Source organism: Pelobates fuscus, chromosome 9 (genome assembly GCF_036172605.1).
Source record: "Pelobates fuscus isolate aPelFus1 chromosome 9, aPelFus1.pri, whole genome shotgun sequence".
In the NCBI taxonomy this organism is placed as follows: domain Eukaryota; kingdom Metazoa; phylum Chordata; class Amphibia; order Anura; family Pelobatidae; genus Pelobates; species Pelobates fuscus.
The window spans coordinates 127,754,963-127,777,713 of NC_086325.1; the positions used below are offsets into that span (position 1 = coordinate 127,754,963).

The 22,751-nt window shown below is 45.3% G+C and overlaps 1 protein-coding gene across 2 annotated transcripts in view; it reads right to left on the reverse strand.

The window, feature by feature from the left end:
• Positions 1 to 22,751, reverse strand: part of GABRA3 (gamma-aminobutyric acid type A receptor subunit alpha3) — a 513,254-nt gene that overhangs the window by 297,133 nt on the left and 193,370 nt on the right. For both annotated transcript variants that reach the window (XM_063432388.1, XM_063432389.1), the window contains exon 4: positions 3,673 to 3,740. In XM_063432388.1, the coding sequence (XP_063288458.1) occupies positions 3,673 to 3,740 (68 nt within the window). The remainder of the gene's footprint in view (positions 1 to 3,672; positions 3,741 to 22,751) is intronic.

Consider the following 22,751-nt stretch of genomic DNA (forward strand, 5'->3'; position numbering starts at 1 on the left):
TTTTTGAATAGTTCGACCAATAAATTGTGCTCCACAACCACATTGCAATAAATAAATTACATGGGTGGTGGAACACTGAATACATTTTTTGATATGATATGTTTGTTGTGTATATGTATCCACAAATGTGCTAGTATTCTTTTTTTGAAAGGTACACGTGGAACATTTTCCACATCGAAAAAAACCTTTAAATATTTAGTGGTTGCCTGAGTGACTGCCACCAGAGGTGTTCCTAGAAGTTACTTTATCTGAAAAGGCACGTTTACAATGAAAAGCTTGCAAAGACAGGCTGTAGACACCAGAACCACTACATTAACCCCTTAAGACCGCAGGACGTTCTATGCCGTCCCAATTTTAGTGGGTCTAAAATCCGCAGGACAGCATAGAACGTCCTGCGATCTTATGTACTTACCCGGTCGCCGGCGATCCCACGCCGGCGATCCCACGCCGGCGATCGCGGTATGGGGGACTTACCTGGGAGCCCAGGGAGTCCCCCTCCGTCCTCTTCGGCCGCCCAGAGCCATGTGATCGCGAGGTCCTTGCGAGGACCCCGCGATCACATGGACGGCATAGCCGTCCAAGGCAGTGCCAGCAGGGGGAGTGCCTGTAATGACAGGTACTCCCCCTGCTGTCTGAAAATAAAATAAGTTAAAACAGTGTAAAAATAAGATTATATATACTTAGATCATATATATATTTATTATATATATGATCTAAGTATATATATATATATACACATATACACACATACACATAAAAATACATACACTGTCTACGTGTATTTTAATATTAATATATACATAATTATATATATATATTAATATCAAAATACACGTACAATGATATTGATTAAATATATATATAATTTTCATTATATATATATATATTTATATATAATAAAAAATTAATAAATATATAAATACGTAAAAAAAAAAAAAAAAAAAAAAAAAATGATAAAAAATATATAAACATGCGTAATTTCGTTCTAACTGTATTCTAAAATTAATATATATATATATTGATATCAAAATACATGTAGAACGAAATAATATATATATATATCTATATACATAAGTATATACGTATATATCACTATATATATACCTATATATAAATAAAAATAATTTAAAAAAATTATATACATATATATACACATATATATATATATATATACACACACATATATATATATAATAATTCTACGCATATATTTATGTAATAATTTTACATAATTAGGTCATTTTATTAATTACAATTTGCAGGACCTGCCTGACAACCCAGGCCGAAAGTTCAGGGAATTACATTTTCTAGCACTATATTTAACCCTGTAACTTTCCAAGACACCATGAAACCTGTACATGGGGGGGTACTGTTTTACTCGGAAGACTTCGCTGAACACAAATATTAGTGTTTCAAAACAGTAAAATATATTACAACGACAATATCATCAGTGACAGTGACATTTTTTGCATTTTTCACACACAAATGGCACTTACACTGACGATATAATTGTTGTGATACGTTTTACTGTTTTGAAACACTAATATTTGTGTTCAGCGAAGTCTCCTGAGTATAACAGTACCCCTCATGTACAGGTTTTATGGTGTTTTCAAAAGTTACAGAGTCAAATATAAGGTTTGCGTTTCAGTTTTTTCACATTAAAATTCGCCAGGTTGCCTTTGAGACCGTATGGTAGCCCAGGAATGAAAATTATCCCCATGATGGCATACCATTTGCAATAGTAGACAACCCAGGGTATTGCAAATAGGGTATGTTTTTTTTTTTTTTAGTAGCCACTAAATCATTTCAAGACTACATTTCTACTGAATTTGACATTATAGTGTGGCATTTAGTGGATAAATATCTGGAAAAGTTAGTTAAAAATGATGATAAAATACACAGAAATCAGAAGTGACAGAAAGATTTTTTTTGTGTCTTTTTATAGCAAGTATTGTGAATGGCACGAGTATTATTTGACAAATTATTTGAGAACGGAATGGTTAATAATAACTGCCAATTCAATGTTTACAAGCTAGTTGTACTTTTATAATGTTTATTTGCATCAGGTTGTTAGAGCCTACTGCATAACACAATTTGAATACTCTGAAGTAATGATAGAATAATCATCCGGTGGTATAAATCGAATAAGATGCAAGTACAGGTTACTTAAAGAATTTATGTTCACAAGAACACACACTGAATCATGGGAAAATAAGTGGATAGGATACAAATTAGAGATGTGCACAAAAATAATTTGTAGTTCTGCTCTAATATTTGTTTCCAAAAATAATTTTATAGTTTGCCCCAAATTCAGTGACATTTTTTAATTTGGTTGAAATTCAGTAAAATGCTTTGTTTATTTACTGGATTTTTTTGTATTTTATCAATCATTGATCTCTATGGAAATGAATGAATCCTTTGGATTACATGCAAATGCACACAGATAGATAAATTAAGAACTGAGCCCAGAGAAAAGGTGGCATCTGTCACCCAAAGGGGAATATTTACTTTGAAACATCAGCAAACACCTTTGTATGTGCTCAGAGGGAAAGAGGTGGCAGTCACTTTTCTATTAGATCCCTGCAAAAAAGTAAAAAACACAAACAAAAAAAATGCAGTGATTTACAGGGTGAAGCACTAGCAGCCCTATCCTACTCACAACTACGCCCTCAAAGGGGGATCTTCACTCAGAACAGCAGCAGCAGGCTTTGGATGTGAGCCCAGGAAAATGGTTGGAGTCACACCCTTTCAAAAATAATGTATTAGCTGTTGGTTCATCTACAATTAATCTGCATTAATGTGTAGAGATGGGTAGCCAAGCTTGGATAGGTTGAATTTTAAATATGACACTTTCACAACTAAATCTGGTGATTGAGGATGTTGCCAGTAACTGAGAACAGCCTCTCACTTTTAACATGCGTAGGTAGGCATGTCAGAATCTCTCACTCAACTAACCTAAAACTTGGCCATACCTGACTTTTTTGTTCTGAATAAGTATGAAGCTCTGTAGTAGAAGCCAAAATAGGGTCTGAAATGCATGCTTTTGTTTGTATTGTCTGTGATTGGCTGATATCCAATATGTGTCCTATTGTTCCATCAGGTCCCCTAGGGGAGTGTCCACCTGGTGGACACTTGCATAAATACAGGGCTAGCTAGCCCTCAATAAACCAAACCTACTTGCACCTTTCTTGAAGCCTTGGCTCATGCTTGGGGGATGGGATAACTACACTCTGGGGATTGCTATAATCACATACTCCCCAGAGTCAGCTCTTGCAAGAGCTTGTTTTGTTCCTGGTTCCTGCTCTCTGGATTTAGGAGAGGTTCACCCACTGGAAGCTGGATCCTGGCCTTGGATCCAGGTTGGGTGAGAGACGGTGAGACCCCGGCGCAGCTGCATTGCTGGTAGTGGGGTCTGCAGTGCTGATGGTGTCGGTTGGAGTGCTCGCAGTCCTCAGCAAGCGCTAGGAGCATCGATTGGCGGAGGTACTCAGTCGGAGTGCCAGCGTTCTGTCACAGTGGGTTTAGCACTATAGGGTCAGGAATACATGTTTGTGTTCCTGGCCCTATAGTGTTCCTTTAAAAAAGAAAAAAATAATAATATTCACTTTGCATGAGTATTTTTTTTTTTTATTATTCTAATTTTACTTCTCCGGCATCAAGTTGTTAACTCACCATATCTGTGTCAGAGACTGGCCCAAAGCTGGTCACATAAATATCAGTCTTCACTTCTGTTACTGCATCTAAGAAAAAAAAAAACAGTAATAATTACTAAAAGACTAGAATTTGTGTATAGAATCAATTGCCGAGGCAATACAATAAGGACAGAGTTATACTAGTAATAGCATGTCGGTTGTGGTGTGGTAAAACCTCAGATAAAGAACAACTCATGACATATTACAATAGGGAAGCTATGTGTGAAAAACTAAGTACACCCTTACCACTTCCATAAGAATTGCTAAGATGCTGAGTAGAAGACAGGTGCTGCTAATCAAATGTCCTTGATTAATTGATCGTCAGCAAGTGTGACCACCTCTACGAAAGCCAAAGTTTTAGCAGTTTGTTGGTCTTGGATTTAGGTGTGTGTTAACGCAAAGCCAAGGAATAAATACATCAGTAATGATCTTAGAGAAGTAATTGTTGCTGCCCATTAAACTGGGAAGAGATATAAGGCCATTTCCAAACAATTTAAAAAGTCCATCATTCTACAATGCGAAAGATATTACCAGTAGTGGATGTACCAGCAAATTCACCCCAGGTTAGTATGTTAAATGTTAAAGTTCATGACTAGTGATGTACCGAACTGTCCGCCGGCGAACAGTTCCCGGCAAAATTAGCGTGTTCGCGTTCGCCGCGGCGGGCGGACACATGCGCAGTTCGATCCGCCCCCTATTCGTCATCATTGGGCAAACTTTGACCCTGTGCCTCTCGGTCAGCAGACACATTCCAGCCAATCAGCAGCACTCCCTCCCTTCCACACCCTCCAACCTCCCTCCCAGCATCCATTTTCGATTCATTCGGAAGATGCATGCTTAGTGAGAGGAGGGAAAGTTTAGCTGCTGCTGATTAGATAGGGAAATTGATAGCTAGGCTAGGGTATTCAGTGTCCACTACAATCCTGAAGGACTCATCTGATCTCTGCTGTAAGGACAGCACCCCAAAAAGCCCTTTTTAGGGCTATAACATCAGGCTGCTTTTTTTTTTTTCCTGTGTAATGTAATTGCAGGTGCCTGCCTGCCAGCTTCTGTGTGAGGCTCACATTGGATACTGTGCCTATTTGCCCAGTGCCACCACTCATATCTGTTTTAACAATAGGTTAAGCTTTACATTTAAAATAATTTTTTTTTTTCACTGTAATAGAAGAGCAGTTGCCTGCCTGCCAGCTTCTGTGTGAGGTTCACATTGGATACTGTGCCCACTAGCCCAGTGCCACCACTCATATCTGTTTTAACAATTGGTTAAGCTTTAGATTTAAAATAAATAATTTTTTTTCACTGTAATAGAAGAGCAGTTGCCTGCCTGCCAGCTTCTGTGTCAGGTTGGATGCCTTGCCCATTTGCACAGTCAGTGCCACCACTCATATCTGTTTTAACAATTGGTTAAGCTTTAGATTTTAAATAAATAATTGTTTTCACTGTAATAGAAGATCAGTTAGTTGTCTGCAAGCGTCTGGGTGTCAGGCCTACTTCAGCGTGTGCTCTGCAGACCTGTGCCAGCGTGCTTTGACAGTTGCCAATCATATCTGGTGTCTCTTTAGCGTGCTTTTACAAAGAAAAAAGGTTTCCAGTGTAAGCTAATAGCAGACAGTCAGTGTCCTTCAAGCGGCTCTGTCAGGCCTTCCTTCAGCGTGTGCCCTGCACAACCCTGCAAGCGTGCTTTGACAGTTGCCACTCATATCTTGTGTCTCTATAGCGTGCTTTTACAACCAAAATTGTGTTTCCACTGTAATAGAAGAGCAGTTGCCTGCCTGCCTGCCAGCTTCTGTGTGAGGTTCACATTGGATACTGTGCCCACTAGCCCAGTGCCACCACTCATATCTGTTTTAACAATTGGTTAAGCTTTAGATTTTAAAGAAATCATTTTTTTTCACTGTAATAGAAGATCAGTTAGTTGTCTGCAAGCATCTGGGTGTCAGGCCTACTTCAGCGTGTGCTCTGCAGACCTGTGCCAGCGTGCTTTGACAGTTGCCAATCATATCTGGTGTCTCTATAGCGTGCTTTTACAACCAAAAATTTGTTTCCACTGTAATAGAAGAGCAGTTGCCTGCCTGCCAGCTTCTGTGTGAGGTTCACATTGGATACTGTGCCCACTAGCCCAGTGCCACCACTCATATCTGTTTTAACAATTGGTTAAGCTTTAGATTTAAAATAAATAATTTTTTTTCACTGTAATAGAAGAGCAGTTGCCTGCCTGCCAGCTTCTGTGTCAGGTTGGATGCCTTGCCCATTTGCACAGTCAGTGCCACCACTCATATCTGTTTTAACAATAGCTTAAGCTTTAGATTTTAAAGAAATCATTTTTTTTCACTGTAATAGAAGATCAGTTAGTTGTGTGCAAGCGTCTGGGTGTCAGGCCTACTTCAGCGTGTGCTCTGTAGACCTGTTCCAGCGTGCTTTGACAGTTGCCAATCATATTTGGTGTCTCTATAGCGTGCTTTTAAAACCAAAATTTGTTTTTCACTGTTATAGATTGAATAGCAGTTACTTGTCTTCAAGCGGGTGTCTCAGGCCTACAGTGTGTGCTCTGCAGAACTGTTCCAGTGCACATTGCCAATCATATCTGGTGTCTCTATAGCGTGCTTTTAAAACCAAAATTTGTTTTTCGCTGTTATAGATTGAATAGCAGTTACTTGTCTTCAAGCGGCTCTGTCAGTCCTTCCTTCAGCATGTGCTCTGCAGAACTGTTCCAGTGCACATTGCCAATCATATCTGGTCTCACAGTAGCTTGCACGCATAGTACCACTAATCCCCCAAAAAATGACAGGCAGAGGCAGGCCACCCCGCAGGGGCCGTCGTGGTCGTGGTGCTGTGATTCCCTTTTGCCCTAGAATAATGCCCAGTTTTCAGAAGCCACGTACCCTGAACTTGAAAAGTTCTGAGGACTTAGTTGACTGGCTAACACAGGACACCCAATCTTGTACAGCCTCCGCTCGGAACCTTGACGCACCATCCTCCTCCAGCTTAGCTTCAGGCACCTCTCAAGATAGCACTCACCCGCCTGCCGCCACCACCAAAACTAGCACCACAGCCGCTTTACTTGGTATGTCAGAGGAGTTATTCACACACCCGTTTGAAGAAATGAGTGATGCGCAACCATTATTGCTAGAGGATGTAGATAACAGGGATATGTCTCAGGCAGGCAGCATTAAACACATGGAGGTACGGTGTGATGATGATGATGTTGTACCCGCTGCTGCTTCCTTTTCTGAGTTGTCAGATACAAGCGAAGCGGTTGATGATGACGATGCGTCCATGGATGTCACATGGGTGCCCGCTCGGCAAGAAGAAGAACAGGGCGAAAGTTCAGATGGGGAGACAGAGAGGAGGAGGAGGAGACGAGTTGGAAGCAGGGGGGGGTCGTCGCAAGGAGCTAGTGGCACAGTCAGACAGCATGCATCGGCACCCGGGGTCAGCCCGACAGCACGCCAATCAACGCATGCTGTGTCCACCACCAGAATGCCGTCATTGCAGAGCTCAGCAGTGTGGCATTTTTTTTGTGTGTCTGCCTCTGACAACAGCGATGCCATTTGCAACCTGTGCCAAAGGAAACTGAGTCGTGGGAGGTCCAACACCCACCTAGGTACAACTGCTTTGCGTAGGCACATGATCTCACATCACAAACGCCTATGGGATCAACACATGAGTACAAGCAGCACGCCTACTCTAAGCCGCCATCCTCCTCCTGGTCCAGCATCTTCAGCCACGTCAACCACTGCTGTCCTTCTTGCCCCCTCTCAACCATCCGCCACTCCGTCTCCCGCCTTGAGCAGTTCCCGCTCATCTGCCCACAGTCATGTGTTTCTGTCAAGGACATGTTTGAGCGTAAGAAGCCAATGTCACCAAGTCACCCCCTTGCCCAGCGTCTGACAGCTGGCTTGTCCGAACTATTAGCCCGCCAGCTTTTACCATACAATCTGGTTGAGTCTGAGGCGTTCAAAAAATTTGTAGCCATTGGGACACCGCAGTGGAAGGTACCCGGACGGAATTTCTTTTCACAAAAGGCAATCCCCAACTTGTACTCGATTGTGCAAAAGGAAGTCATGGCATGTCTGGCACACAGTGTTGGGGCAAGGGTCCATCTGACCACTGATACCTGGTCTGCAAAGCATGGTCAGGGCAGGTATATCACCTACACTGCGCATTGGGTAAACCTGCTGACGGCTGACAAGCAAGGAATGCGTGGCATTGCAGAGGAGTTGGTGACACCGCCACAAATTGCAGGCAGTCCTGCTGCCACCTCCTCTACTCCTCCTACTCCATCCTCTTCCATAACCTCCTCGGCTGAGTCCTCTTGTGCCGCTGCTTCTTGCTCCACATCAACGGCACCTCCCCAGCTCCCCAGGTACTATTCCACATCCCGGATACGGCAGTGTCACGCCGTCTTGGGTTTGACTTGCTTGAAAGCAGAGAGTCACACCGGACAAGCACTCCTGTCCGCCCTGAATGCACAGGTGGAAAAGTGGCTGACTCCGCAGCAACTGGATATCGGCAAAGTGGTGTGTGACAACGGAAAAAATTTGATAGCGGCATTGAAGTTGGGCAAGTTGACACATGTGCCGTGCATGGCACATGTGTGTAATCTGATCATACAACGCTTTGTGCATAAGTACACAGGCTTACAGGACGTCCTGAAGCAGGCCAGTAGGTGTGTGGCCATTTCAGGCGTTCCTACACGGCCATGGCTCACTTTGCCGATATCCAGCGGTGAAACAACATGCCAGTGAGGCGCTTGATTTGCGACAGCCCTACACGTTGGAATTCAACACTCCTAATGTTCGACCGCCTGCTCCAACAAGAAAAAGCTGTTAATGAATATTTGTATGACCGGGGTGCTAGGACAGCCTCTGGGGAGCTGGGAATTTTTTTGCCACGTTACTGGACGCTCACGCGCAATGCCTGTAGGCTCATGTGTCCTTTTGAGGAGGTGACAAACCTAGTCAGTCGCAACGAAGGCACCATCAGCGACATCATACCATTTGTTTTCTTCATGGAGCGTGCCCTGCGAAGAGTGCTGGATCAGGCTGTAGATGAGCGTGAAGAGGAAGAGGAAGAGTTGTGGTCACCATCACCACCAGAAACAGCCTTATCAGCATCGCTTGCTGGACCTGCGGCAACGCTGGAAGAGGATTGTGAGGAAGAGGAGTCAGAGGAGGATTGTAGCTTTGAGGAGGAGGAGGAGGAGCAAGACCAAACACAACAGGCATCCCAGGGTGCTCGTTGTCACCTATCTGGTACCCGTGGTGTTGTACGTGGCTGGGGGCAAGAACATACCTTCAATGACATCAGTGAGGAGGAGGAACGGGAAATGAGTAGCTCGGCATCCAACCTTGTGCAAATGGGGTCTTTCGTGCTGTCCTGCCTGTTGAGGGACCCTCGTATCAAAAGGCTGAAGGAGAACGACCTGTACTGGGTGCAGGGATGTATTTACCACAAGGCAAACAAGGCGTTTGCCTAGGGCGGCACTTTCAGGGGGGGCGCCAAAAAATGCCACCCCATGCTCCCAGACAAATGCCTTGTTTGCCTCATGTTCTGGGGCTGTCCACCTTACTGTGAGTGAGTGAGTGAGTGTAGCTGTCAGTGTGTGTTTGTGAGTGAGAATGGGTGTGCCCGTGAGTGTGTGTCAGTGTGTGTATGTAATTTTGCGTGTACCTGTCAGTGAGTGGTCAGTGTGTCTGTCAGTGAAAGTATGTGTTGGTTAAACAGTGTGTGCCAATGACTGTGTATCTGTCAGTGAGTGTAAATCAGTGCATGTATCAATGAGGGCATGTGTCAGTCGAAAAAATGGCCTTGACACGAATTGGAGGGGGCAGATTTAGATTTTGGGGTGCCCGAATTCAGTCGTGCCTAGGGCAGCACAAATCCAAAATACACCACTGACTGGGTGTCCACGCTACTAGACCCCTGGTATAAGCAGAAAGTGGCGGAAATGTTACCCAATTACAACAAGTCGGAAAGGATGCAGCATTTGCAAAATAAATTAAAAAGTATGCTTTACACAGCGTATAAGGGTGATGTCACAGCACAACGGGAATCTAACAGGGGGAGAGGTGGAAGTCATCCTCCTCCTCCCACGACCACGCCGACAAGGACAGGACGCTTTAAAGACGTGTTGTTGATGGAGGACATGCAGACCTTTTTAAGTCCTATGCATCGCCACAGCCCTTCGGGATCCACCCTCAGAGAGCGACTCGACCGACAGGTAGCAGACTACCTCGCCTTAACTGCAGATATCGACACTCTGAGGAGCGATGAACCCTTGACTACTGGGTGTGCAGGCTTGACCTGTGGCCTGAGCTATCCCAATTTGCGATAGAACTTCTGGCCTGCGCCGCTTCAAGTGTCCTGTCAGAAAGGACCTTCAGTGCAGCAGGAGGTATTGTCACTGAGAAGAGAAGTCGCCTAGGTCAAAAAAGTCTAGATTACCTCACCTTTATTAAGATGAATGAGGGATGGATCCCGAAGGGACTGACACTGGGCGATACATTCGACTAAAAAAGGCCTGATGAGATGAGCTACCTTGGGCTAAAAATGGTCCACACGCTGCTGTATTTTAGCTCTGAATGACGTTTGACTTGCGTGACTTATCCGCCACCAACTAGGGCTCAAGCCGCCATGTTTTAGGGCACTTTCTGCCTGTGAAACAAACATCAATTTTTATGGCCGCTGCTACAGCAGCGGCTGCAACAATACCAAAATTTTCAGGTATGTGTACATGCCTAATTTTTAGGCCCACTGGTGCAGCACTGTGGCTTCAAAAACCAAACCAAAAATTAAAATCCTCCAAGATGGCACCAATATACCAGTGGTCTAAGCATCTTCCCAACTTGGCCTAAAAAGGGGAGGTGATTCAACAATTAAAAATCTCTGCCATTTACACGTCCACTGATAGGAGACGCGGAAGGTATTAAACTGATATGAACAATACTCCACTCCTATCAGTAGGTCCGTCCCATTGTGATTTATGCCCCCCACCCACCGCGCAGGGATGGGGGCCGGGGGGGAGGAAAGTAGGCCCCCCCATTGTGATTTATGCCCCCCACCCACCGCGCAGGGGTGGGGGCCGAGGGGGGAGGACAGTAGGTCACCCCATTGTGATTTATGGCCCCCACCCACCGCGCAGGGGTTGGGGAGGACAGTAGCTCCCCCCAGTGTGTATCAGGGGCTTTGAGGACAGGTGTCAATCCATACCTGCCAAGTGACCTATGTAGGGGGAACAGTCTCTATTCTGCTCTGTGTCAGTGTGTATCATGGTCTCTGTGGACGGTGAACAGTCTCTATTCTGCTCTGTGTCAGTGTGTATCAGGGATCATTAGGATAGGTGTCAATCCATATCTGCCAAGTGACACTATGTAGGGGGAACAGTCCCTATTCTGCTCTGTGTCAGTGTGTATCAGGGGTTTTGAGGACAGGTGTCAATCCATATCTGCCAAGTGACCCTATGTAGGGGGAACAGTCTCTATTCTGCTCTGTGTCAGTGTGTATCAGGGCTGGGCTTTGAGGACAGGTGTCAATGTTAGGTGATTTCTGCCCTTTATGGATTAAAAGCAGACTCTGCATCAACTGTGCAATTTTCCATGGGAGTTTTGCCATGGATCCCCCTCTGGCATGCCACAGTCCAGGTGTTAGTCCCCTTGAAACAACTTTTCCATCACTATTGTGGCCAGAAAGAGTCCCTGTTGTTTTTAAAATTCGCCTGCCCATTGAAGTCAATGGCGGTTTGCGCGGTTCGCCGGTTCGCGAACATTTGCGGAAGTTCGCGTTCGCCGTTCGCAAACCGAAAATTTCGGGTTCGCGACAACACTATTCATGACTATACACTTAGAAATAGGCTGTAGACTGAACAAGTATGATTTGTTTGGAAGGGTTGCTAGCAGAAAGACTTTTCTCTGTATCAGCGTTTCCCAATGGGTGTTCCGCGGAACCCTAGGTTTCCGCCAAAAAATTTAAAAACAAAATGGTCACAGGTGGCGAGGGAGCAGGGAGCTCTGATCTCCCTGCTCAGCTCCCTTGCGCGCACAGCAGTGATGCTGGAGCCGGAATATGACGTCACTCCGGCTCCGGCATCACTAAGAGGCACGCGAGGGAGCTGAGCAGGGAGATCAGAGCTCCCTCGACGCCCGCCTCCACCGCTCACCTGTCTGCCAAACCTCCAGACCACCCACCCTCCAAGCCGCAGCAAGCCCCACTGGACCACAGGGACTTCATGCCCCACTGGACTTCCGGGACTCCATGCCAGCATTCCTAAAGGTAGGGGGGCTGGGTGGAGTAAAATGTTTAAAAAAATAAATTGTATGTGTGTCTGTTAGGGAGTTTATATGTGTTTGTGTGTTTGTCAGTGAGAGTGAATGTGTGCTTGTCAGTAAGTGTGTGAGTGTATGTGTCTGTCAGTGAGAATGTATTTGATCTTGTCAATGAGAGTGTAGATTTTTTTTATGTGTGTCTGTAAAAGAGTATGTGTATCTGTCAAAGAGTGTGTGTTTCAGTGAGAGTATGTGTTTGTCAGTGAGAGTGTATGTCAAAGAGTGTGTGTCAGTGTGTATGTGCCAGTATGTATTAGTGTGTTTGTATGTGCCTGTGTGTGTATCCTGTTAGTGTGTATATGTTGGTGCAAGTGTGTGTATCTGAGTGTCTGTGTATTTGTGAGTCAATATGTGTGTCAGTGCGTATCTGAGTTTGTGTGTCAGTGTGTATCTGTGTGCCAGTGTGTGTATATCTGTGTGTCAGATACATATACACACACTGACACAGAGATACACACACTGACACATACAAACACAGATATACACACACCGGCACATACAAACACAGATACACACACCTTGACAAATAGATACATTCACACACACACACATATATACACACTGTGTGTCAAGGTGTGTGTATCCGTGTGCCACTATCTGCCAGTGTGTGTATCAGATTCATACACACTGGCACATACAGACACACACACCTTGATCCACAGAAACATACAAACACAGATACACACACCTTGACACAAAGAAACACACCTTGACGCACAGATACACACAGATAGTGTGCATCTGTGTGCCAGTGTGTGTGTGTGTGTATTTGTGTGTCAGATATACAACTGGTACATACAAGCCCAGATATACACACCTTGACACACACCGGCACATAAAAAAAAAAAAAAAAAAAAAAAAAAAAAAAACAGGCGCAATTGTAATTTTTTTTTTCAGGGGTGGGGAGTTCACGATGTTGATACACTATGTCAAAGGGTTCCACGGGAAAAATTAATTGGAAACCCCTGCTCTATATAAATAAAATGGCAACACTGATTAGGTTTGCAAAGTTACATCTGAACAAACCAGAAGACTTCTGGAACAATGTCCTTTGGAGAGATGAGACCAAAGTGGACATTTGGCAAAAAACAAGCACAGCATATCAGCACAAACACCTCAAACCAACTCTCAAGCACGGTGATGAAGAGGTGATGATTCTGACTTGTTTTGCAGCCAAAGAACCTGGGAACCTTTCAGTCATTGAGTCAATCATAAACTCTTCTGTAAACCAAAGTATTCTAGAGTCAAATGTGAGGCCATCGGTTTGGCCCAAAATGGCAACAGCTTAATGATCCCATGTACACCATCAAATCTAAAACAAATTGGCTGAAAAAGAAAACAATTAAAGGGAATCTCCAGTGCCAGGAAAACAATCCGTTTTCCTGGCACTGCAGGATTCCTCTCCCTCCCACCCCCCAATCCCCAGTTGCTGAAGGGGTGAAAACCCCTTCAGTGACTTACCTGAGGCAGCGACATGTCCCACGTCGCTGCCTGCTCCTCCCCCGCCGCTCCACCTTCTGCCTACGTCGGCCGGTGGGCGAGACTGATCCCGCCCACCGGCCGAGGAGACCTAATGCGCATGCGCTGCAATGCCACGCATGCGCATTAGCGCACCCCATAGGAAAGCATTGAAAACGATTTTCAATGCGTTCCTATGGGGAATTGAGCGACACTGGAGGTCCTCACACAGCGTGAGGACGTCCAGCGACGCTCTAGCACAGAAAACCTGTGCTATAGAGCAGGAAGTTCCCTCTAGTGGCTGTCTAATAGACAGCCACTAGGGGGAGGACTTAACCCTGCAAGGTAATTATTGCAGTTTATAAAAAACTGCAATAATTACACTTGCAGGGTTAAGGGTAGTGGGAGTTGGCACCCAGACCACTCCAATGGGCAGAAGTGGTCTGGGTGCCTACAGTGTCCCTTTAACCCCTTAAGGACCAAACTTCTGGAATAAAAGGGAATCATGACATGTCACACATGTAATGTGTTCTTAAGGGGTTAAGGTGTTGCAATAGCCCAGTCAAATTCCAGACTTCAACCCTATTTAAATGCTGTGGCGGAATCTTAATAGAGCTGTGCATAAACAAATGCCAGCAAACCTCAATGACCTGAAGCAACGTTGTAAAGAAAAATGTGCCAAAATGCCTCCACAATGATATGAGAGATTAATAAAGTCATATAGAAACAATTACTTCAAGTTAATGTTGCTAAAGGTGGTTCTACAAGCTATTGAATCATAAGGTGTGTTACTTTCGCTTTATTTTTGATAAATAAATCATGACATGGCATAATATGGAGGTTGCATTTACCTAGTTTTAAAACCTGCTAATGAACAGATGATTGTTATTATATACGGATATGTAAAACCATAGAATTCAAAGAGGATGTACTTTATTTTCCCCATGACTGTATATATATTATTCCCAAGAATCGAGTACATAGCTTGAAGGGACACTCCAGGCACCCAGACCACCTCTGCCCATTGGAATGGTCTAGGTGCCAACTCCCACTAGTTTAGTTCCCATGTACATTTTTTCAAACTCCGTCAATTGTTTTCCCAGAACTGTAATGTCGTTCTCTTGAGTTTGTGAGTGAAACCATGAGTTTAGTTGGCGATATGAATAGTGTGCAGTTGATGGAAGTTTGTGGGAGTCTTGCAAATTGTGGAATGGTGTTAAACCGGTATGTGTAAGCATTTGGTATAAGAAATATATGCCATGTCTTTCCCATATTCTGTAATTAAAGTCTGGGATGAGATATGCTAAGGATTTGAGGGGTGTGGCTCTGGGTATTGTCGAGCAGTTCGTGAAGGTCTTCTGGTGTCTGTCCCATATTTTTAGAGTCAATATAGTGGTTGGGAGACAGTCCAGTATCTGTGGTCTTTTTGTCGTCGGGATCCACACTAGGTTGTCAGTGCTCGCTCCGTTAGCCCATTCTGCTTCTAGGTGCTTCCATTGTGGTTCTTGTGTTCTCGGTCTCGCTTGTATTATGCTGCTTAATATAGCAGCGTGGTAATATTGTCTAAAGTTTGGCAGGCTCATGCCTCCTTCGTTTAATGGTTTATGCATGACTTATAGTGCTATGCAAGCTCTTTTGTCGCACCACACGAATCTGGTCACCCAGCGTTGTAGTGTTGTAAAGTAAGTTGGGGGTATATGTATCGGTAGGGATCAAAATAAGTATTGTAATTTAGGGAGGATTATCATTTTGGTCGCTGCTTTGCGGCCCGACCAGGAAATTAAGGATTTTTTCCAGTCTTGCAGCAGTTTTTTTACTTCTATCAAGAGTTTGCCGTAATTGGAATTAAATAATGCTGCATGCGATTTAGTGAAGCGTATGCCTAAGAAGGTGATGTGGTCGCTTCTCCAGTCATAGTTGTATGTTTTTTTCAGTCTGTGAGTCACGTCTAGAGGGAGTCCTTTGCTTAGGGCTTGCGTCTTGGATATATTTAACTTGTAGCATGACATCCTGCTGTAAGTGTCCAGGATGGAGTGAAAGCATGGCAGGGAGGTGTCCGGGTTTTGTATCGTCAGAAGTATGTAATCTGCAAATTAGTTAATGTTCTTCGCGTTGAGTGTGAATGCCCATAATAGAGGGATGTTTCCGAATGAGAGTTGTAAGGGGTTCTAGCGCTAGGACGTACAGGAGGGGCGAAAGGGGGCATCCCTGTCTGGTTCAATTTGTAATACGAAATGGGTCAGAGAGGAATCCAGCGTTTGATATTCTAGCGGTGGGGTTACTGTATAGCGCCTGTAAAGTGTTCATAAATGCCGGTGGGAAGTCAAATGTCAGTAGTACTGCCTTTAGGAAAGTCCAGTTAAGCCTATCAAAGGCTTTTTCGGCGTCCAATGATAAAAATAAGCTGCCTGTGCTACGTTTTTGGAGGCTATATATGAGGTCCAGGACTTTCCTAGTGCTGTCCGTGCCTTGTCTGCCTTTCACAAAGCCTACTTGGTGTACTAGCTTGGGGAGTATTGTGGCTAATCTATTGGAGTATATTTTTGCTAGCAGTTTAATATCGGTATTTAAAAGCGAGATGGGGCAAAGATTTTGTCCTTTGTCCGGTATTTTCCCTGGTTTAGGCAGTGTGGCCACATGAGCTATAAGCATCTCTGGTGGCATGGTGCCTGTGTTAACTATATGTAGGAATGCCTGTTGTAGGTATGGGACGAGTGTGGGTGCGAAAGTCTTATAATAGTAGTTTGTTAGGCCATCTGGACCCGGGGATTTCCCCGTGGGTAAGTGGGAGATCGCCAGTTGCAGTTCTTCCGTCGTGATTTGTCTAGATAGTGTGTCCTTCTGCTCAGTTGTCAACGTCGGTAATGGTATCTGCTGCAGATATCCCTAAAACATTTTAAACAGATATGCAATAATCTACAACCACTATAATTACAAGACCCAACATTGAAATTATTACATATCTGAGACTTGCCCAGAAACTTGATTGGGCGTCCCAGATTGTCTCTTGTCCATTTTTCTGGAACACCAGAGGAACTAGCTCCTTGCATGGAGGCATGTTCGTCCGCCATGTTGGGACAGAAATGTGTCGTATGGGCTGTAGAGGAGCAGTATGCACAAACCGGTGTTCTTAGACCTGTCTGCAAAATATGACGGTATCAATCCTTCCCCAGTTGGATCTTGTTCCATACTGGGAGAAGGCCCCAGACACTTTTGCAGAAAAAGACCTATGGTAGTCATAAAATGCTGAACCACCATATTTGTTGCCCAGTTCTACCAGCTTGCGCATATAAAGATCAAACTCCTCTCTTCTATTGGGATAGACCGCACAGATGACATCCCGGTAAATACCAAAGGCCAGTACAAACTCGGGGATAGTCAGTTTCCTGTTTAAGTGGGCGTCCCTAGATCTGACAACAACAGACACATCATCATAAGCATAAGTCTTATTTTCCACAATATCCTGGGAGGCAATCAGCAGGGAAGCCAGGTTGACGTCTTTACCTTCCAGGATATCTCTTTTTATGTGCTCAGGGATCATATGAGCAGGGCTAACTTCCTGGTCATCCAGGGTGATGGCTGGAGCAACTAATAGCAAGTCGGCTGGTGCTTGTGAAGCAGCAGCGGGTGGCCCTGCTAGAGTAAGGGCCGTGGTGACCGACTCAAGTTTCTCCAGCCTGGAGTTGACCTTGCTCATGGACACCATGAGTGAAGACAACATGGAATGTATGTGTCCTGGGTTGGACTGGCTAGGTCCTTCCCCGGCATCCATGTTGTTTGTTGAGGTACATAGCAGTTTGAAAAGTTCTGCTTTCCTTGCTGTAGCGGGGTAGGGGATTTGCCTTCTCCTCAATTCCGTAGTTATACGAGGGATTGTCCAGGATCTGATCGATCTGGACTAGTTATCTCTCCTCCTTGTGTAGGAGTGATAGCTATAGCCGGAGTGCAAGGCAGGGACAAATCCTCTACCCCTTCCTGAGACATACTACAAACAAAACAATTAATTAGTTTATGAAAAACCACCAAATCGTACTGGCAGGCAAGCTAAGCCAGATGGCGAAACATTACACTTGTTTGGTGACAGGTGAGGCCCTACTAGTTGCCAAGTGGCTTGAGAGGCTCTATATATGCGTTGGCGCGAGGGGATTTGAGGCCACCCGTCGTAGAGGCAGGAATTTTAGGCCTCTCGGTGACTGTAACACAGAAAAACAGGGAAAGGTGAGGCCCTCTCTATGCAACATGCGAGGCGGCTAGCTAACTTGTGGTCCGATGGGTGTTTGCCTCTGAAACGTTGAGGCGGGGTGTTGGCCTCGCGGGACCACTAACTGATGGCAATTGCCAAGAAGGGGTAAATACCTATTGGGAAGCCTATGACCCTATTGCCAGTACTCTAACCTAGGGGGGAGAAATGAAATGTATGGCAGAATACCATATGAGCAGGTGTACGTACCTGGTAGTATTAATATCTCACAGGAAAACCTTGTGGTGAAATATGTATTTAAGGGGCGGAGCCTAACCAGCGAGCTAGCAAGACGCACTCTGCCAGAGCTCCTGTCACAAGGCTACAAAAGCGACGAATAAACCGGGCTGCAGAGCTACCAACCCCCCGTACTAAGGCTCACGGCACTGGGGAACAGAATGCCACCCAACTCGACACCCGAGATGACCGGGCAAAGTAACGGCAAACTGAGGCCTAACATGGGAGGTGGCGAGGAGAAACGGCCGCTTTCCCGCCAACCGCAAGCAGCCGTAAACAAGCAGAACATGCAACAACCCCCCCCCCCTATGGACCGGTGGGGGACATCCCGGTCCCCGCCAGCAGGAGGGCTTAGGGCCCTAGACCCCATGTCTAAACCTGAGATTTACCCTAGCAAAGTGGGACCCTGGACCCCTCAAGATGGCGGACACACTCAGCCCAGCAAAACGAAACAAGCAATCAACAGTTCGGGCGCTGGCTATAATGACCACATCACAGCGGAAGGTTCACTAACCGCAGCCCAACAAGAGGTAAGGAGGGAAACCGAACTCCGCTACAGCCGCATCTTTAAAGCACTGTGGAAAAAGCTGGAGGCCCTCATGCAGACCCACTTGTCGGGACAACACTAGGCGGCACACCACAGGGCCCAACAAGCTGCCCTGGCACCCGAGCACCGCGGGCACGGGCTAGTGGTTCAGCGGCCCGAAGGAGCCCTCGCAACCCACGACATCACGCGGCGTCCACACGCAGCAGCAACCAAGCAAAGAGAACTTAAACGCCAGGCAGCGGGGCAGGGGCAACAAGCAAGAAATAACCAACCAAATCCGAAAAGCAGAACCCAGGTAAGAGCACCACGGCGACACACGGGTAGATCTCACAAACCCCCCCTGACCTGGAAGAAGAATAGACACCCAAAATGTGAAAGGCACCGGCATCAAGGAGGGGGGCTACAGAGACCACCAGACCCTGTCACTGCCAGCTCTGACAAGAAAGGCCTGAGGCGCCCACATACTAAGTTTCTCGCCATGCTCCCAGCCAGCTACAGCCCACCCCCACAGCCTGGACCTGAGAAGCCATGTCTGCGGCCACAAGTCACCAAGCTAGTACAAGGGAAAGCCGCAGCATCACCTGAACGGAAGAGACACCAACCGAACACCGGAGTGGGATGAAGCCCCAACCTGTGAACCCAGAGACTGAAAGCCACAAACCCACTAGTTGATACTTCTGAAGAAGCCCTAGACTGGGCGGAACGCGTTAAGTAGTAATAATTTGTTTTAATATATACATATTTTATATTCAAATAAAGTTATAGTTTTTACTATTTTATTTGCTGTTCCTGATTTTCCTGAATCCTGATATATCCTGATTTATATCCGTTGGTGGGGATTATACCACCGTATGCTGTACATACTAGAGCAAGATATTTGCTCTGAAATCTGTAAGTAGGATATTTTTCCTTTTCTTACCAACACTGTTTTCAAAATACTATACTATTGGATCGTATCTCTATTTTTTCCATATACTACTGTGGAGGATTGGACCTTGCACTGCATCACCACTTGACATCCTGAGACGGGGATTGTACCGTCTAGGCGCTATACGGCAGAGCTCTGAGTAGCTCTGCAAAGTGTGAGTTAGTCTTTTATAAAATTTGTACTACTCCTACTTGCCTGATATACTGCACTATTATTGTTTTGTATTTTCTATTGAAGGTTCCATACATCTATTATTATAGAACATTTTGTATGTATACATTTTTATTATTATCACCTGTACTGTTTGGGCGCGGTTTACCACTTTTTTCCTTGATTGTTTCACTATTCTGAGTAGGCGCTGGGAATTCCTACTCGGTTCACTGCTGCCCACCTCTAGTTTATTTAGTGAGCGCCTATTCCTTTTGTTTTTACAAACCCACTAGACACAGAAAAATATTAAGACTGAACTTTGTCACCACACTATCACCCAACTACACAGCACACACTCACATACTCACATACTCGATACCAACCTACCCAAAACCAATGCACATTCCAACATGCCACTACAACATAACAACATAACCCACCAAACTACACATTTAGTGTTAAGATGTCTGTGCATGTAATACCTTGCCTCTTTGTCACTCCGCTAACCTCTTCTACCGCTAAGCTAAATACCTTCATATGAGCATAATCTCAAGCGTACCAAACTGTTTCATATGCATACCTAGCCTTGAATGATTCCTACTTACCATGACTTGTCGACGTCTCATAGCTAGTTAACCTCATGTTATAATATAATATGTTTATTACCTACTATAATCTGCTGATGTTTCAGAACATAGTAATTTCACATACTATAAAATGTGCTGTTCAATAAGCCGCAAAACAAAATGCTATGTCTATGCTTGCAGCAGCTGTCGTGGCTCTGCATACTCACTGTTACCCTAAGCACAAATAAAATAAAGAATAAAAAATAAAAAAAATATGTATTTAAACTTGGACAGCCTGAAACGGGTAAAAGAGAGTAGTATAGTGAGTGTGGACTGTGTGGGAATGAAGTAGACTGTGTAGCCCGTACCAGCGATGTTTTTTAAGGGCTTGCTGGCGTATTACTTGGTAAATGAAGTGTAGTGATATACCATGAGAATATAAATGTGTTACCAAGGCAAAGTGATGCTGTGTCTTTAATGCACAATTCTGTCTAAAGCAGTGGGGATTGTATGATGGGTGTCAAGTAGAATAAGATGATGGGGTGAGGGAGGCCGTGGCCTATATTTAAACAGCGTTATGTTGTTATATGATAAAATAACAAAAGGGGCAGGGATAAAAACAATGCTTTAAAGTGATGTAAAGTTATATATATATATATATATATATATATATATATATATATATATATATATATTACTGTAATGTAAAAGACGTATGATTGGTTGGATCAGTACGTGTGATTCAACCCGAGAATTCATTACTTGGAAAAGGAAACTGTATCCTTATGTATGTGTCGTAGCTTAAAACACAGAAATGAGGCCTGTAATGTAGGCTGAAACCAACTTGAATGAAATGGATAAGTATGGACGCTGGTTTTGTATGGACATTGATAAAATACTGATACCTCTAAACAGTAATGGAAATAATCTGTCTATTTAATCAAGCAAATCGTTACCCGAATGGTATATACATGAAATGCTGAATGTAATCCACAAAAGGATTTATGCGTAATACATAGAAAGAAAACCGAAACCCAATGTGAAGGGGAACGAATAGTTTAAAAGTATGAATTTTATGCGAACAGCACGCGTGTTTAAGCATATCATGAATTACCGTATATACTCGAGTATAAGCCGAGTTTTTCAGCCCATTTTTTGGGCTGAAAAACCCCAACTCGGCTTATACTCGAGTCAGAGTCTGTATTATGGCAATTTGCATTGCCATAATACAGACTGGGGGGAGAGGGGGGCTGGCAGAGCTGTAACTTACCTGTTCTGCAGCTCCTGTCAGCTCTCTCCTCCTCTGCGCCGTCCGGTCAGCACCTCGGTCAGCTCCCAGTGTAAATCTCGCGAGAGCCGCGGCTCTCACGAGATTTACACTGGGAGCTGACAGAAGAGCAGAACGGACGGCGCAGAGGAGGAGAGAGCTGACAGGAGCTGCAGAACAGGTAAGTTACAGCTCTGCCAGCCCCCCTCTCCCCCCCACTGAACTGCCACTGGACCACCAGGGAAGGAGAGCCCCCCTCCCTGCCATATATCAAGCAGGGAGGGGGGACGAAAAAAAAAAAAATAATAATAATAAAAAAAAATAATAAAAAAAAAAAAAATTAATAATAACAAAAAAAGGGGTATAAGGACCACTATGGGAGGGAGGGGGTGGGTTAAGGACCACTATGGGAGGAAGGGGGTGGGTTAAGGACCACTATGGGAGGGAGGGGGGGTATAAGGACCACTATGGGAGGGAGGGGGGTATAAGGACCACTATGGGAGGGAGGGGGGGATAAGGACCACTATGGGAGGGAGGGGATAAGGACCACTATGGGAGGGAGGGGGGTATAAGGACCACTATGGGAGGGAGGGGGGGGATAAGGACCACTATGGGAGGGAGGGGGGGGGGGATTAGGACCACTATGGGAGGGAGGGGGGGATAAGGACCACTATGGGAGGGAGGGGGGTATAAGGACCACTATGGGAGGGAGGGGGGTATAAGGACCACTATGGGAGGGAGGGGGGGATAAGGACCACTATGGGAGGGAGGGGGGGATAAGGACCACCATGGGAGGGAGGGGGGGGATAAGGACCACTATTGGAGGGAGGGGGTATAAGGACCACTATGGGAGGGAGGGGGGGGGATAAGGACCACTATGGGAGGGAGGGGGGGGGGATAAGGACCACTATGGGAGGGAGGGGGGTATAAGGACCACTATGGGAGGGAGGGGGGGATAAGGACCACTATGGGAGGGAGGGGGGGTATAAGGACCACTATGGGAGGGAGGGGGGTATAAGGACCACTATGGGAGGGAGGGGGGGTATATGGACCACTATGGGAGGGAGGGGGGGGGATAAGGAACACTATGGGAGGGAGAAGGGGGATAAGGACCACTATGAGAGGGAGGGGGTGGGATAAGGACCACTATGGGAGGGGAGGGGGAAGTAAGGACCACTAGGGGAGGGGAGGGTAAGGACCACTAGGGGAGGGGTGAGTCAGGACCACTGGGGGGGGGGGTGAAGGAACACGGGGGTGGGGAGGTAAGGACCACTGAGGGAGGAGGAGAGGAAGTCAGGACATATGGGGGGGGAAGGGGTGGCAAAAAATGTTTTGCCTACGG